This window comes from Salmo salar, chromosome 14, assembly GCF_965601325.2.
Source record: "Salmo salar chromosome 14, fSalSal1, whole genome shotgun sequence".
In the NCBI taxonomy this organism is placed as follows: domain Eukaryota; kingdom Metazoa; phylum Chordata; class Actinopteri; order Salmoniformes; family Salmonidae; genus Salmo; species Salmo salar.
In genome coordinates, this window is record NC_138304.1 from 67277813 (window position 1) to 67296512 (window position 18700).

Below are 18700 nucleotides of genomic sequence, written 5' to 3' on the forward strand. Positions count from 1 at the left end.
TTACACATGGAATAAACAAACACAGTCAATAACACAATAGAAAAGTCTATATACAGTGTGTGCAAATGAAGTAAGATTAGGGAGGTAAGGCAATAAATAGGCCGTAGTGGCGAAATAATTACAATTTCGCAAATAAAAACTGGCATGATGCATGTGCATGTAGAGATACTGGGGTGCAAAGGAGCAAAAAATATATAATTAAAATAAATAATATGGGGATGAGGTAGTTGGGTGGGCTATTTACAGATGGGCTATGTACAGGTGTAGTGATCAGTAAGCTGATCGGACAGCTGATGCTTAAAGTTAGTGAGGGAGATAAGTCTCCAGCTTCAGTGATTTTTGCAATTCGTTCCAGTCATTGGCAGCAGGGAACTGGAAGGAAAGGCGGCCAAAGGGAGAGTTGGCTTTGGGGGTGACCAGTAAAATATACCTGCTGGAGCGTGTGCTACGGGTGGGTGCTGCTATGGTGACCAGTGAGCTGAGATAAGGCGGGGCTTTACCTAGCAAGGACTTATAGATGACCTGGAGCCAGTGGGTTTGGCAACGAATATGAAGCGAGGGCCAGCCAACGAGAGCATACAGATCGCAGTGGTGGGTAGTATATGGGGCTTTGGTGACGAAAAACGGATGGCACTGTGATAGACTACTCAGCAAATAGGATGCAGAGTGTTGGAGGCTATTTTGTAAATGACGTCGCCGAAGTCAAGGATCGGTAGGATACCCTCGTAAAACTGACTGTGTTTGGCAGCATGAGTGAAGGATGCTTTGTTGTGAAATAGGAAGCCGATTCTAGATTGAATTTTGGATTGGAGATGCTTAATATGAGCCTGGAAGGAGAGTTTACAGTCTAGCCACACACCTAGGTATTTGTAGTTATTCACAAGAGAGAATACAGTAGATGGCATCTGTCAAACGAGTGATTTATGACCTATTTTATGGGTCATGTGGTTACGCCCATATATGTACATCCTGTCCTTCCGTTCTCACGCTCTCGAGTGAGTGTTTATTTAACCAGATAGTGCATCTGTTTATGTTAAAGCTTACATCTGTCATGATGATTGGTGTGTAGTGACCTCGTTGAACTGTGGAATGGGTTTGAACATTTCAAAGAGTATGGCCCCATTGTTGTAGTGAACTTAAATAATATGTTGTATATCAGGCTGTTGTATATGAAAACAGTAATGTCCGGGGGTATTGGAGAGCCGCAGTATAAGTAAGAGCTGTGAACACTACAAGCGACCTCGATAAACCCCAGAACACTAAAGAAGAAATTAAACATTGATTTTGTGATCACTGACACACACGTGATGATCGTAACAACGGAAGCAGGGCCGGTTAAAACATAGAGAAAGGGAAGAGTATAAAGCATCAATATATACGATGCTCCAAAAAAGCATTTTCTAAATATGTATAGAACCCAAATACCGCCGCAACGGTGTTGAAAGATCAAGTGTTGATGTCTAATGGACAGCTTTGGGGTTATCTGTTTGATTACCCGGCCTATAGAGTGAAACTCTATACCGTAGCCGAAGGAGAAGAATATACAGACCAGACTTTAGGAGTGGACTACAGGCTTGAAGACTGGCATGTGTTTCGCAAGGTGGTGTGTCCCAAACTGAGAGTTATCACAAAGGAGTATAGCTTGTTCACGGGCTACGAGACCCATTGGGAAGGTGCCCGACTCCTCAGGAAGAATATTAATTGGGTGAAAATACAAAGAAAGAATGGACTTCCATGTGTGTGCGTGGAGTTCTAGATCAGCAACGAGAAAATCCGCAACGATAACATCCGTGACTGGGGATTTTAGGTTGCGTATGCTTATTCCTTTTAAAAGTTGGGATATAATGGAATTGAAAATGTTAGAGTTAGTGGATGCTCTTTTTGTACAGCGCCAACAACGGCAGAGCATTGTTCAACTAAGGAAGTGCATGATATTTACGAAGCCAAAGGATTATGATTCAAAGGAACCCCCAGAAGGGTCATCCCCTGAAAAAAACGAAGTATGTGGCTGTTACGTTAACCATGCCCCGATACCAAAGGAATGGTTCAACAATAAAAGGGGTGACCATAAAGCCTCTGGTTCTTCATTTCAGCATATACCATGGATATTCATACCATCTCAGGACTCCGATACGTCATGGGTACCAGACCCTAAGTACTCTATGCCTCACAGCCATCCTTTCTACTCCCCCCATGCAAGCCCCCTGACACCCCCTACATGTACACAGCCTGAGGATGTGTTTGATGGGGTGGTCAGTACTATTTTTGTGGACACCATCAAGGCCTCTGTAGCCACACTTTTAGATGTGTGATTGGAGAGTATATAAGAGAAAAATGCCAAGGTTGTGATGACATCTGTGTTTATATGACCCACCCAAGTACCACTTCTTCAACCACTTTGAGGAGCTGGTGAAAAGACTGTGGTCCAGCCGCTTTATACCATCGATGGTCAGAGCCCTGGAGTCTATGGGTCTTGTGCCATCTATTCTCAGGGTTTACAGTCTAACCAAGTCTTTAAACATGAACTGAAGGAGGTGATCTACATCCACGAGAAACTCAAAGAAATATGCCACGCACTGGTGGACGACAACAAATACAATGAAGCTTTCCTGAAGGAGAAGCACCCAAGAAAGTGTAGACTGACGGCGGTAAAGAATTTTTTAATAATACTTTTCAGAAACTCATGAAGAAGCACAATATCGTACATTTTGCTACAGGTTCGGATTTGAAAACTTCAGTTGTTGAACGCTTTAACAGAACTTTGAAGGAGAGGATGTGGAAATACTTTACAGCTCACAACACCCATAGATATGTGGATATAGTTCAAGATTTAGTAAAGGGTTACAACTACAGCTACCATAAGAGTATACAGATGAAGCCCTCCGAGGTCTCTTCTGAAAACTCTTTAAGTCTAAAAATCTGTATGGTTTGTTCCCCCTTCGCCGTAAGAAAATAGATTTTAAATTCATGGTGGGGGACTTGGTACGTATATCCAAGTTGAGGGGTGTTTGACAAAAAAGGTTACAGCGTAGAGTTTCACAGTTACCGAATGTCTACCACGTATACCCCCTGTCCACAAGTTAAAATATTATGATGATTGGGAGCTTATAGAGGGTGCCTTTTATGAGAAGGAACTCCAGAAGGTACAGCTGGGTAAAGACAAAGTCTTTCACGTGGAGGAGATTCTGGATCAAAAGAGAGAAAAAAAAGGGTAAAAAATGGTTGTTGGTCCGTTGGAAAAACAGGCCCCGAAAGTTCAACAGTTGGGTATTAGAGGATGAGGTGGTGGCGGCAGTGGGGGTTAACTTAACTTCTTATGGGCAGGTGGGACGGTAGCGTCCCACCTGGCCAGCATCCGTAGCTCAGTTGGTAGAGCATGGTGTTTGCAACACCAGGGTTGTGGGTTCCATTCCCACGGGGGGCCAGCACAGAAAAAATAAATAAAACAATTTATGAAATGTATGCATTCACTACTGTAAGTCGCTCTGGATAAGAGCATCGATCGATCGATCGATAGATCGATAGATCGATAGATCGATAGATCGATAGATCGATAGATCGATAGATCGATTCTTATGGCTTTCAAATCATCTCACCTGCAGACTTCCTCTTCCAGTGCGTACCCAGGCAGGGTTGTCCCACTCAGGGCCTGTTTGATCTGGCATAGCACCAGCCGTATTTTAAGCCACTCTCTCATCCGCAGCGCAGGAGAAAAACTCCCTGCTTTTGTTTGAAAAAGGGTGCCGTGGCCGCTGTTTGTGAAAATCTTCACCGTTGAATCGTCTGGTTGGAAAATGTAACCCATATGGCCGTCACTCATATCCAGCACTCCATTAAAACAAATCAGGGGCTTCCCAAAGAATGTCTTCGATTGTTTTGTCAATGTGTTCTTGACACGAGGAACACAGTACACCTACAATTTGTCTAGGAGACATGTTAAATTTCCTCTTTAGTGGTCTGGGTTTATTTTAATTTCTTATTTAGTGTTCACAGCTCTTACTTATACTGCGGCTGTCCAATACCCCCAGACATTACTGTTTTCATATACAACAGCCAGGCCCTAAGTTCACTACAACAAGGGGGCCATACTCTTTGAAATGTTCAAACCCATTCCACGGTTCAACGAGGTCACTACACGTCAATCATCATGACAGATGTAAGCTTTAACATAGTGCATCTGTTTATCTGGTTAAATAAGCACTCACTCGAGAGCGTGAGAACGGAAGGACAGGGTGTACATATATGGGCGTAACCACGTGACCCATAAAATAGGTCATAAATCCCTCGTTTGACGGATGCCGTCTACTGTGTTCTCTCTTCCACATATTCTAAGTCAGAACCGTCCAGAGTAGTGATGCTAGGCGGGCGGGCAGGTGTGGGCAGCGATTGGTTGAAGAGCATGCATTTAGTTTTACTTGCATTTAAGAGCAGTTGGAGGCCACGGAAGGAGACCCATCTGGAGGTTAGTTAACAAAATGTCCAAAGAAGGGCCAGAAGTATACAGAATGGTGTCGTCTGCGTAGAGGTGGATCAGAGAATCACCAGCCGCAAGAGAAACATCATTGATGTATATATTTGTTATTAAAATGACTTGCCTAGTTAAATAAAAGGTTAAATAAAATAATTATGAAACTAGTACCAGACTAGTAAAACTACAGACTAGTAAAACTAGAGGGTTGCCTAATGGCAGAGGAGGATCTATAGGAGGACAGGCTCATTGTAACACTAAATGAAATAATTTTTACATAAGTAATTTTTGCTATCGTTCTTTTTTTACATCGTTATTAGACAGTGGCAACGATGATGATTATGAACATGGTCTTTTGCCTGCTAATGCCTGCAATGCAGTGAAGAAAATGATATGACAACAATAACGTCTAATGTAACTGGCCCCTCTAACAGTACAACTGGCCGCAGCTTGGCCCCCCCAGTTGAAATGGTCTACAACCGCCACTGCATTGTAATGGCTGGAATGGAGTTAATGGAACAGAGTCAAACATGTAGTATCCATAAGTTTGATACCAGTTCATTAATTCCATTTCAGCCATTATAATGAGCCCTCCTCCTATAGCTCCTCCCACCAGCCTAATAACTACACGGCTATTGTACTGTGTGCCATCCTTTCATTCCTGCTCACTCCCTCCCTGGTTAGCTTTACCTGGCACTCATCTGGGTTGAAGTCCAGGTCTTGTTTGGGCTGGTTGTAGGGGATGCTCTTCAGCGCGGCGCCATTCTTCCAGTTTCGTCCGTGGTCGTCACTCAGAATGCAGAAGACCCCGTCACCCTCCAGGGTGCCATGTCCACACACCACCAGACGCCCCTTAGCAGGAGGGTAGTGCTTCTGTGAGCGGAGACATGGAGGGACAGTCAAAATAGTGTACTCTATCAAAGCACAACAGTTCAATCAAAACGACTGACCTTGGTGCATTGACCCCAATATTTATTACTAAGGTTTATTATTATACACAATATAAGGGTTAGGGTTATGATGATAGAAATTGGCCTCATAATTGACAACACAAAAGTAGGCTACGTCAGCAATGGAATCACGAGGAAGGAAATACAAAGGAGCTCTCGTCATAGGTCGGTAGAGAAGGCAAATAAAGAGGGGGAAACTACACTGAATAAAAATCGCAACATACAACAATTTCACTGAGTTAGTTCATATAAGGAAAATCAGTCCATTGAAATAAATTCATTAGGCCCAAATCTATGAATTTCAAATGACTGAGAAAAACAAGAGATGCATCAGTTGGTCACAGATACCTTTAAAAAAAAAAAGGTAGGTGCTTGGATCAGATAACCAGTCAGTATCTGTTGTGACCACCATTTGCCTCTCCTCCACATAGAGTTGATTGTAGCTTGTGGAATGTTGTCCCAGTGCTTTTTAATGGCTGTGCGAAGTTTCTGGATATTGGGAGGAACTGGGATATGCTGTCGTACATGTCGGTCCAGAGCATCCCGAACATGCTCAATGGGTGACATTGTCTGGTGACTATACGCCCATGGAAGAACTGAGCCATTTTTAGCTTCCAGGACTTGTGTACAGAAGATCCTTGCGACATGGGGCCGTGCATTATCATGCTGAAACATGAGGTGATGGCAGCAGATGAATGGCACGTCAATGGGCCTCAGGATCTCGTCACGGTATCTTTGTGCATTCAAATTGCTATCAATAAAATGCAATTGTGTTTGTTGTCCATAGCTTATGCCTGCCTATACCATAACCCCACCATGGGGCACTCTGTTCACAATGTTGAGATCAGCAAACCGCTCACCCACATGACACCGTACACAATGTCTGCCATCTGCCCGGTACAGTCAGTTACAACACCAAACTGCAGTCAGGTCAAAACTCTGGTGAGGACAACGAGCGCGCCGATGAGCTTTGACAGTTTGTGCAGAAATTATTTGGTTGTGCAAACCTACAGTTTCATCAACTGTCCGGGTGGCTGGTCCTAGACGATCCTGCCGTCAAAGAAGCCGGATGTGGGGGTCCTGGGCTGGCGTGGTTACACGTGATCTGCGGTTGTAAGGCCAGTTGGACGTACTGTCAAATTCTCTAAAACGATGTTATTAACATTCAATTCTCTGGTAACAGTTCTGGTGGACATCCCTGCAGTAAGCATGCCAATTACACTTGGACATCTGTGGCATTGTGTTGTGTGACAAAACTGCACATTTTAGAGTAGATATTTATCGTTCCCAGCACAAGGTGCACATGTGTAATGATCATGCTGTTTATCAGCTTCTTGATATGCCACACCAGTCAGGTGGATGGATTATCTTGGCAAAGGAGAAATAAGCTTTTTGTGAGTACGGAACATTTCTGGGATCTTTTCTTTCAACTCATGAAACCAACACTTTATATGTTGTGTTTATATTTTTGTTCAGTGTATATGTATTAATTCAATTAACTATATAAATTGACTCTAAGAGCGAGAGGAATAAGGGGAGATGAAGAGAAGTCTGAAAGCCTTGGATGATGGTGACCCACCTGAATGCCGAAGCCGGGCCCAGGGAGGAAGTTCTTGACCCCCAGCTGGACCGAGAGGTTCCTTGGTGGGCTCCAGCGGAGTCCGTCGTCCATGCTCTCCACCAGCATTATACTGGCGGGGTCACACTGGTACTGGTGGAAGCACAGAGAGTAGATCAGTAGCACAGAGCCAGTCTCCTCATCCACCACCACTGAACCAAGGTTCAGTCCGTCAGCCAGGAAGCCATCGTTCACTATGAAGGTGGTGGGAGACCACGTGGCACCTAGGGTGGAGGGGAGATATAGAGGAGGGAGAGAGAGAGACAAAGGGAGGAGGAAAGTATCAGTCATAAGTAGAGTGCTGTAAATGAAATGCACTGGAGTGAAGATTCACTGATAAAAAGCAATGTCAATTCAAATACGAATGTCTGTGTTTCTCTGTCCTGTCTGAAATGGGAATATTTAACATAAAAGTTCATATTTAATTTCGAGTGAACACAATGTTTAGCATATTTGGAGTTTCTGTAATACATCATTTCCAGTGTACCATTTGTGACACTCAATGTGCGGGTTGATGGTCACTAGACTTGTTATGGATTATTCTCATATCTGTTGATAGTGGTTGATGCCAGACTGAAGGCCGCCGGGTTCCAAAACTAATGCAATCAACTTTTACCCTGTGCAAAATACGCCAATCCGGGCACCCAGGCCAGATCAATCAAATCCCCTCAAACTGCTCCTTTTCCCCTACCCACTCAGACCACCCCCAGACAGTCCTAGCAAAATTCTTGCATGAGAAATGGCTTTTTGCTTAGAAGCTAGCTTTGACCATTTTAATTGAAAACAAATCACAGTAAGGTACTTCAATTGTTACCCAGAAATGATTTGATATCCAGATAAAAACAGATCCACTGGAGCTTCAAGTGAAGATTTGCAGCTTTGATTTAAAAAGGTCCAATGTAGCCCTTTTTATTTCAATATCAAAACAGCTCTTACACTGAAAGGATATTATCATAATTATTCCAACATCAGTGTGGAAATAAATATAAAACAGGAAAATAAAGTTATCATCTGCAATGGGCCTTTAAGATAGAAGAGCCTGATCAGAGAAGGCCAGTTAGACATTTTCTCTGCTCTGTGCTGGAAGTGTCTTCCTGTTGCAGCTTGTAATAAACAAGATTGATTTATTTTATCTGCTACTGCTCTCCTTTCCTTTTTGTTCACCTGGAATTTCCTATTAGAATTATTCCTCACAAAACCCAGACAAAAAAAATACCATGAGTTGGGGGATTTTAACAAAATGTAATCCATAGAATATTCATTTTGAGGAAGGATTGTTGACATATATATCTAAAAGCATAATTGACCAATAATGACTCAAAGTTGGCATATTTATGTCATATTGACCTTACCCAGGCCTCCTTTAACACACTCCATAGTGTTTATTCTGTAGGTGCTACAAAGCATACAGTGGTGTCATAAAGCTTTACCGCTTGCTCTGTAATAGGAATGGTATTTTGATTAAACATTTTTGAAACATTCATTTATGAATATTGAAAAATATAAACATGAATATTGAAAAAAATGTATTGTTTGATTTTGCTAAATGTTTAATATATTGTTGAACATAATATACTCTACGGACATATCAAAAGTTCCAGAGTGGGATTTCTGATACTTGTAGAGTTATGATCCAATTTGTAAGCAGTAACAGAGTAAGGGCAGCAGTGAACTTTGAACCACAACCAAACCTCTCCTCGTTTTCCAACGTGAGCAACTATTGGGCAAAACAGGCCGGGTTGGCATAGATTGTTGACAACATATATTTCGTCTCCAATGTTTTTTGAAAACATAAATACAATTTGCACAATGAGCACTTGGTGTCTGTCAAATGCATCGTTACAGTCATTGCTGACCTAGCTAGTGAATTTGAGCCATATTAGCGTTGACATGGAAAAAAATAAAAAATAAAATAAAAATCGGTAAAAACACCTCAAAACAAGACATGGTATCAAGAACAAGATAAAACTAGCTGAAACGAGCCAATTACAATTCCCCACATGGCATGTTCTCATCATTGTTATGTCAGTCAATTAGCCCATGTCAGCAAAAAATGTTTTGATTTGGTAAGTCTAGCGGCCAGCTAACTATCTAAACTTGTAGTAATCATGGTTGAATTACCAAATGGGGGGGCCCCATTGATCATCAGATAGCATATTAAACTGCAAACATTTGTCCCCTCCCCATGGCAAAATGTGTACAGTTGCAGGAAATTAGCTGTAAAACTGCACATTTTTCTCTCCGACCGATAACAAAATGAGTATAATTGCATGAAATTAGTTATAATTTTGCTAAATTCTCTCCACCTCATGGCAAAATGTGTAGAATTGCAGCAAACTTGCTATAAAACTGCAACATTTTCTCCACGCCCCATGGCAAAATATGTAGAATTGCAGGATTTGTTTTGCTGTCAAAAGGCTTACTGACTGCATGTGGGTACGCAGACCTGTGAGCCACTGTGGCCCCTCACGATGTGGCCACATTTTTTTGGGGGGGGGTGGGGGGGGCTGCCAACCCCATCAAAGTTGCCCATCCCTGCATTACTGTGTCTGTCTGCTCGCTCTGCCTGCCTACCTCTGTCTGTGGACCGTCGCATGGCAAGGAACTTGGCCCCCACATCGCTGGGGGACTTCTTCCGGCCCTCAGCGAAGGCAAGCAGACTGCCCTTGGGGGTGAAGGAGAGCAGTGGGATCCGGTAAGTGTTCACCGCCCCTGCCCCGCCACTCACCCACAGCAACTGCTCATCATAGACCAGGGGGTCAATCTGGGAGAGAGAAAGAGAGACTTCATTTGGCTCACTGCTTGGCAGATGTAGCCACTTGCCAGGTTAGGCCAGGGGAAACTGAGTGGGCAAAAAGCAAACCGCAAAGTTCCCTCTTGGAAGAAGCTTGGATTTTAGCCAAAAATAACTGCTGACAGAGCCCATTATAAAAAGACAGCATGTGACAGTGACAGAACAAGATGAACAGGATGTGTCCATAAAAATAATTCTCTGTGCCACCCAAGTTCACTAACGTATGACATCATTAACTGTAATGTCAAGTGACATGATCCTTCAGAACAAGTGTTACTCTTGTTCACATATTGTATGCCACCAATTCAGCAAGTTAACGTATCTGCTATTAAAACACAGGATGGATTACTAAATGTAGAGGTGCAAGAGGTTATGTTGGATTGTTTAGGTCGCTTAGCTTTGCAACGGCCTGTTAGTGCAAACTTACAGCGCAAGTCTATTGCAGTGTTGGTTACAGAGATAATAGCCCTCGCGCCACAACATTATCACACCCAAAATCATTATACTGCTATGCGTTCTTACAGTAAACAATCTACAAAATAGATTGGCTATATCTTGCAAAGCTGTGTAGAATTCTGCACTGTATAGGAGACTTCACACTCAAGCCTACACAGCATAGCCACAGGAAGTAGGGTTGCTGAGGGTGCTAAGGCACCCCTTGAAAAATCAGAATAATAATAAAAACATCCATACAAAGTAATGCACTGGGCCTTTACTAGTATCAGCGGACCGATAGACATCTGTAGCGAAGGCAAAAATATATTTTTTAGACTCACTGTTTTCCCAAAAAAGGTAGTTATATAACTAAGAACAGAATCTTGCAGGATTCAATAGTTGGATGTAATAGTTGTTGCCCTGTCCCTTTCTCTGCGATTGTCATTCTGATGGAATCCAAAAAGAACAAAACCCTGTCCTCAAACATTTACATCAAAAGGTGCAAAGTTATGGACAAAGACACAAATCAACCCCATAAAATGTAATATTTTTCTTGATCAAATAACAGGGAAAACAACCACTTGTTGTGCAGTATTAAATGTATCATCCTTACAAACCACTTAATCTAAATGTACATTACTGTGTTGTACATAGGCTGGTCGTCTAGGTTTGTACCTGCAGACTTTCTGTCACCATGAAAAAACAAAAAACAAAGCACAATACAGTAATTGAGTACATCGAGACATCAAGTGGTTTGTGATGATGTGGCTCAGTTGGTAGAGCATGGTGTTTGCAATGCTGGGGTTGTGGGTTTGATTCCCACGGGGGACCTGTATGAAAATGTATGCACTCACAAGGAGCATCTACTACAATGGAAAAGGAATGAATAGACCATTACAGTTCACACATAGAAAGAAGTTACATTTGCAAAGTATTTCAATAACCCGGAAAACATATCAAGCTAGTATTTTTATACTCAACAAGTTCAGATTAACGGTTTTGTACAGATAATTATCAGACTCAAGCTAAAAATTCTGGTAAACACTCAGGAATACAACCCATGCCTTACAAACCGGTCAAAATACCTGACAAGTTTCCTACCTGGCCAAAAGAGGTGCATAGACTTGGCGATAGCACAACTGAGAAAAGTACTGCGAGTCGGCTTCGTACCCCCATCAAACCAGCCCTTGTGACCATGCTGTTTCAGTATTCTCTCGGCCGTTCTTTGACGAAGAACGTTGTGATACTATGGAATCAGAGCAAAACTGTAGACGAATAAACAGCAACCACTTCCTCCTCACCGAAACCATAAACACCGTGGTCATATGACTAACTTCTTCTTCTTCGTCGTCGTCGTCTTCTGTGGGTTTTATGGCGGATTACAACCCAAAAAGCTGTATTGCCGCCACCAACTGGACTTTTTTATTTAAGTAGGCAAGTCAGTTAAAAACGAATTCTTATTTACAATGACGGCCTACCCTCCAGCCAAACACTCCCCTACCCAGACAATTGTGCGCCGCCTTATGGGACTCCCGATCACAGCCGGTTGTGAAACAGCCTGGGAACAAACCAGGGTCTGTAGTGACACTTCTAGCGCCTTAGACCACTATGCCACTCAGGAGGACTGGTTTTAATCACAAAAAATACAAATAAATCCATACATAATAGTGAAACTAACAATCCACCCCAATTAAAATAGTACATTGCCAAAAAACAAAACTTCCCACTTCTTCCTTCTTTTAATTCTCCATATCTCCCTTCTCAGGCTCTAGAACCTGAGAGAATGGTACGGCTTGTGTCAATATTCCAGTAACTCCTTCAGTGAGAAATCTTTCAGCACCAGGAACCGCTCCACTATGATTTCTATCTTCCTGGACCTTCTCCCCACCTTGGCAGTGCAATTAATTACCATAGCTATAAAGGCCACAAAGCCCACCTTCTTAACCTTTAAAATATCAGGATCCTGCTTGTGAAAGGCAACTCCTGCAGCCTGCAGTGTAGGCCTATCCACCACCCTGGACTCTTCAGGAGCACCATTCAAACCTTCAACCCTTTTCACAGCTGCTGCATATGGAATGCTCTGTACAACCCTGACTTTGGCCACCTCATTATCTATCACCGTTGTGGGGCATTCGAAATACGTGGCTTCATGGTTCCCACCACAATTGCAAAATGTCACATTTTCCTCACTTTTAAAAGACATAATGTGATCTTTTCCACAACTTGGACATATCTGCTTCTCTCTTCTGCAAACACCTGATACATGACCAAAAGCTTTACAATGATCACACTGCATCATTCTTGTGATAAATGCTCTGTTAAAATACCCTAACTGCACCTGAGTAGGGAGAGACTCCATATCAAAAAACAAAACAGATACTCTTCACTTTTTCACCATTCACCACACGATTCATCCGACGTGCTTCAATCACTCCAGGAATATTTTTAATCTCTTCAAAATCGACTTCCCACGAGACGCCTCAAATAAGCCCCTTGAGGGGTGCCCTGTTCCGAAGAAACACACACACACTACACTTCAAACTTATCAAATTGGTCAAGACACAATGCACGCTCATTCTGATCCACAGAAGCACAAAAAAATCTAAACAAGCCCGCACATGACTAACTCGTCAAATACTGCAAATAAATAAACAAAACTGCGAAGGGGGAAGCATTGAATCGGATGGGTATTTGCTATACCGAATAGCACTGACCGAATCAGATTGCATGTTCTTGCCCTAAAAAGTCTGCATTAACACAAATCTGAATTCAAAAGTTCAAGACTTTACTTTTTCTACCTTGAATCAATCAAATCAATCAAATGTATTTATAAAGACCTTTTTACATCTGCAGTTGTCACAAAGTCCTTATACAGAAACCAAGCCTAAAACCTCAAAGAGCAAGCAATGCAGATGTATAAGCACGGTGGCTAGGAAAAACTCCCTAGAAAGGCAGGAACCTAGGAAGAGAGAGGAACCAGGCTCTGACTGGTGGCCAGTCCTCTTCTGACTGTGCCGGGTGGAGTTTATAAGAGTACATGGCCATTAAGGCCAGATCATTTTTCAAGATGTTCAAATGTTCATAGATGATCAGCAGGTACAAATAATAATCACTGTGGTTATAGAGGGTGCGATAGGTCAGCACCTCAGGAGTAAATGTCAGTTGGCTTTTCATAGCAGAGAATTCAGAGGTCGAGACAGCAGGTGCGGTCGAGAGAGATGAACCAAGGCCATTATGCTTACATTGATTTTGACCTCAATGATACAGTTGAAGTCGGAAGTTTACATACACTTAGGTTGGAGTCATTAAAACTCGTTTTTCAACCACTCCACAAATGTATTTTTAACAAACAACAGTTTTGGCAAGTCTGTTAGGACATCTACTTTGTGCAAGACACAAGTAATGTTTCCAACAATTGGTTACAGACAGATTATTTCACTGTATCACATACACTAAATTGACTGTGCCTTTAAACAACTTGGAAAATTCCAGAAAATGATATGGCTTTAGAAGCTTCCGATAGGCTAATTGACATCATTTTAGTCAATTGGAGGTGTACCTATGGTTGTATTTCAAGGCCTACCTTCAAACCCAGTGCCTCTTTGCTTGGCATCATGGGAAAATCAAAAGAAATCATCCAAGACATCAGAAAAAAAATTGTTGCCCTCCACAAGTCTGGTTCATCCTTGGGAGAAATTTCCAAATGCCTGAAGGTACCACGTTCATCTGTACAAACAGTAGTACGCAAGTATAAACACCATGGGACCACGCAGCCGTCATACCGCTCAGGAAGGAGACGCGTTCTGTCTCCTAGAGATGAACGTACTTTGGTGCGAAAAGTGCAAATCAATCCCAGGACAACCGCAAAGGACCTTGTGTAGATGCTGGAGAAAGCCGGTACAAAAGCATCTATATCCAGAGTAAAATGAGTCCAATATCGACGTAACCTGAAAGGCCGCTCAGCAAGGAAGAAGCCACTGCTCCAAAACCGCCATAAAAAAAGCCAGACTACGGTTTGCAACTGCACGTGGGCACAAAGATCGTACTTTCTGGAGAAATGTCATCTGGTCTGATGAAACAAAAATAGAAATGTTTGGCCATAATGACCATTGTTATGTTTTGAGGAAAAAGGGGGAGGCTTGCAAGCCGAAGAGCACCATCCCAACCGTGAAGCACAAGGGTGGCAGCATCATGTTGTGGGGGTGCTTCGCTGCAGGAGGGACTGGTGCACTTCACAAAATAGATGGCATCATGAGGGAGGAAAATTATGTGGACATATTGAATTAACATCAAGACATCAGTCAGGAAGTTAAAGCTTGGTCGCAAATGGGTCATCAAAATGGACAATGACCCCAAGCATACTTCCAAAGTTGTGGCAAAATGGCTTATTAAGGACAACAAAGTCAAGGTATTGGAATGGCCATCACAAAGCCCTGACCTCAATCCTATAGAAAATTTGTGGGCAGAACTGAAAAAGCATGTGCGAGCAAGGAGGCCTACAAACCAGACTGTTACACCAGCTCTGTCAGGAGGAACGGGCCAAAATTCACCCAACTTATTGTGGGAAGCTTGTGGAAGGCTACCCGAAACATTTGACCCAAGTTAAACAATTTAAAGGCAATGCTACCAAATACTAATTGAGTGCATGTAAACTTCTGGCCCACTCGGAATGTGATGAAGGAAATAAAAGCTGAAATAAATCAATCTCTCTATTATTATTCAGACATTTCACATTCTTAAAACAGGGTGGTGATCCTAACTGACCTAAGACAGGGAATATTTACCAGGATTAAATGTCAGGAATTGTGAAAAACTGAGTTTAAATGTATTTGGCTAAGGTATGTAAACCTCCGACTTCAACTGTATATGGGCAATAAAATTCAATTTTATATATATTCCCTGCTGAAAACCAGCATAGACCGACAGACTGGTCATGATGGTCACCAGCATATGCTGTTGACTAGTGCTGGTTTAGCTGGAACAACCATTTCAGTAACGGGTGCAATAAATCCTAACAGATTGGATTATTTTATAGAAATTGATACACTACCGTTCAAAAGTTTGGGGTCACTTAGAAATTTTCTTGTTTTTGAAGGAAAAGCAATTTTTTGGTCCATTAAAATAACATAAAATTGATCAGAAATACAGTGCAGACATTGTAAATGACTATTGTAGCTGGAAACGGCAGATTTATGGAATATCTACATCGGCGTACAGAGGCCCATTATCAGCAACCATCACTCCCGTGTTCCAATGGCACGTTGTGTTAGCAATCCAAGTTGATAATTTTAAAAGGCTAATTGTTCATTAGAAAACCCTTTTGCAATTATGTTATTTCCAGCTACAATAGTCATTTGCAACATTAACAATGTCTACACTGTATTTCTGATCAATTTGATGTTATTTAATTACAATAAAATGTGCTTTTCTTTCAAAAACAAGGACTTTTCTAAGTGACCCCAAACTTTTGAAAGGTAGTGCATGTTATTTATCTTTGTGTTGCATAAGATTAATTCATTAATCAATCAATGTACATGCATAAACACAATAAACCAAAAATATATTTAAAAAAATAATTCCAAAAGGTACTTGTTATCTGGGATCCTTGAGAAGTCCCTACCCCCCATTGAAGTTAAAATCTAAAATGGTTAAGGTAAGGGTTAAGGTTAGGGTGAGGTAAGGGTTGTGGTTATGGTTGGGGTAAGGGTAAAGGTAAAGGTAAGGGTTGTGGTTAAGGTAAGGGTAGGTGTTTAGGGCAAGGATTCCGGATAGCAATAACCATTCAAAAAATTTAACTGCAATAGAGCATGCTGGGAAATATGATAGGCCTGGTTTTGTAGACCAGCTAGACCATGCTGGACCAGCATGGACCAGTATAGTCACCAGCGTACCAGCATAAACTGGTCACCAGCATACCAGCATGACTAGCTAGTCAGTAATTCTTACCAGCTAGACCATGCTGGTCAGCCAGAATAACCCTGTCATAGAATAAGTCGTACTCATCGTTGAAAATGTCATACATGAGAGAGACGGACCAAGGCGCAGCGGAAGTGTGGACACTCATGTTTCTTTAATTAACAAAACAAGTAAAGTATCCACTGGAAAAACAAAAAACAAAACCATGAACAGGACTCAACATGACAGCGCAGCAGGCTAAACCAAAGAAAAGCAGTGCTCACAACAATTCCCCAGAAATGACAAACACACCCTAATATATGGGACTCTCAATCAAAGGCAAATAGACAACACCTGCCTTCAACTGAGAGTCCCAACCCCAATTAACCAAACATAGAAACAGACACACTAGACTAAACATGTATTCTATGAAAACCAAACAGTGCCCAAAAACCCCGGAATACTTAAATCAAATGCCCCTTCAACAAACACACCACCCCGAACCACATAAAACGAATACCCTCTGCCACGTCCTGACCAAAATACAATACCAATTAACCTTATACTGGCCAGGACGTGACAAACCCGCTAACTATGCTGGTCAGAACAGCTAGACCAAGCTGGTCAGACCAGCTTGACCAGCACTAACCACCATGGGCCAGCATAAACCACCATGGACCAGCTTGAAATACAGTACAGTGGCTTGCGAAAGCATTCACCCCATATTTTTTTTATAACCGAACCCTGATCTGTACTTCTCCACAACTTTGTCCCTGACCTGTTTAGAGAGCTCCTTGGTCTTCATGGTGCCGCTTGCTTCGTGGTGCCCCCTGCTTAGTGGTGTTGCAGACTCTGGGGCCTTTCAGAACAGGTGTATATACACTGAGATCATTTGACAGATCATGTGACACTTAGATTGCACACAAATGGACTTTATTGAACTAATTATGTGACTTGTGAAGGTAATTGGTTGCACCAGATCTTATTTAGGGGCGTCATAGCGAAGGGTGTGAATACATACACACGTACCATTTTTCAATTTATTTATTGTTTAGAATTTTTTGAAACCAGTAATTTTTTTCATTTCACTTCACCAATTTGGACTATTTGGTGTATGTCCATTACATGAAATCCAAATAAAAATTAATTTAAATTACAGGTTGTAATGCAACAAAATAGGAAAAATGCCAAGGGGGATGAATACTTTTGCAAGGCACTGCATATGCTGGTCTAGGCCAGAGCCATATATATAGAGAGTGGGGCAATGTGGTTTCTGTCAGAACGTTCTGAGAGCGCCACTTTCTCCTCCATAGCCTTTGCTAAGTGATAACTGATGCTTCTGTGCTGTGCTCTAAGTTTACGTTTATTTCTGATAGTTTTCAAAACCTATGAAGATGTCCCGTGAACGCAGAAATGACATTTGTTGACACCACAACACAGTACAGAATTGGAAACACATTATCCCGAATGCTAATACATATAAATGTCTGTTAAATTCGCTGCTCTGTTTTGCTTGTTTACAGTGGGTCATTTCATAGTGAATTATGAGAGGCGCTCTCAAATTGTGACATCATCAACATTTCAAGAATAAAGGCACTAACATGGCAGCCGTTCTATAACCTGGCCGAACTCTCTATGCATATGGCTCTGGTCTATGTAGTTTTTTTTTTCAGGAGGGTTGTCCTTGGTTATATTTTTATATATAGGCCTATAGCACATGATGGTAATGAGGATGATGATGATGATTGTAATAGGAATTTCCAGGTGAACAAAAGAGAAGAGAAATCACAGATAAAGTCAATCAGAAATCAATACAGTTTAATACAAGTTGCAACAGGGAGACAACAACCAGCATAGAAGCAGAGAAAATGTCTATCTAGCATCTTGGAGACACACCCATTATATTCTAATCAGAGAGCACTAAATGTTCTGTAAACACCAGCACGAGAGGCTTGTAGGAACTCAAACAAAAAGCAGTAACTTTATCAGCTGCTACATAATCACACAGTGATTAATCACACAGACTACAATAATAATCAGTCTGTCCTCGGTCCTTGTACCTCCAGTCTGGCATCAATCACTCTCAAGAGATATGAGTTTAATCCATAACATACAGCGTCTAGTCTAGTGACCATGACAAACAGAACACTGGAAATCATGTGAATTACATCATGGGAAAATATATAAATATGCTAAACATTGTGTTAATCACTCTTAACTGAATAAGAACTTTATTCATCTTAAATATTCCCATTACACACAACTAAGTATTCCGTTTTGTTTACTCCTTCACACAAGATGTCGTACTAGCCGGAGCACTTTAGTGAAGTGAAAGACTGGCCACCATTCCTGTGTTGTGCCATGTCCCAGTCACAAGGTCTGCTATGTCCTGAGTAATAAACCATTGAAACACCAAGTCAACATTTAATCTGGACTTTTTTGCCTTCATAAAGTTCCTGAAATTATAGAGAGAACAATACGAAACTTCATTGTAAACTCATAACCAAGGTGGAATTGTTCATAAATGTATCACATGCGTC

General features: G+C 41.7%; 1 protein-coding gene across 2 annotated transcripts in view; it reads right to left on the minus strand.

Annotated features, from left to right (window-relative positions):
• The window catches only part of LOC106570060 (sialidase-1), a 30495-nt gene extending 18726 nt beyond the window's left edge, over positions 1 to 11769 (minus strand). The window contains exons 1-4 of one of the 2 annotated variants that reach the window (XR_001320609.3): positions 11367 to 11769; positions 9611 to 9800; positions 6998 to 7260; positions 5159 to 5341 (exon numbers count right to left, since the gene is read on the minus strand). Coding sequence is in view for 1 of the 2 variants with exons in the window: in XM_014142008.3 (XP_013997483.1) it covers positions 5159 to 5341; positions 6998 to 7260; positions 9611 to 9800; positions 11367 to 11462 (732 nt within the window). In the remaining variant the exon portion in view is untranslated. The remainder of the gene's footprint in view (positions 1 to 5158; positions 5342 to 6997; positions 7261 to 9610; positions 9801 to 11366) is intronic. The other variant, XM_014142008.3, reaches the window with a different exon arrangement.
• Between the last annotated feature and the right edge of the window lie 6931 nt (positions 11770 to 18700).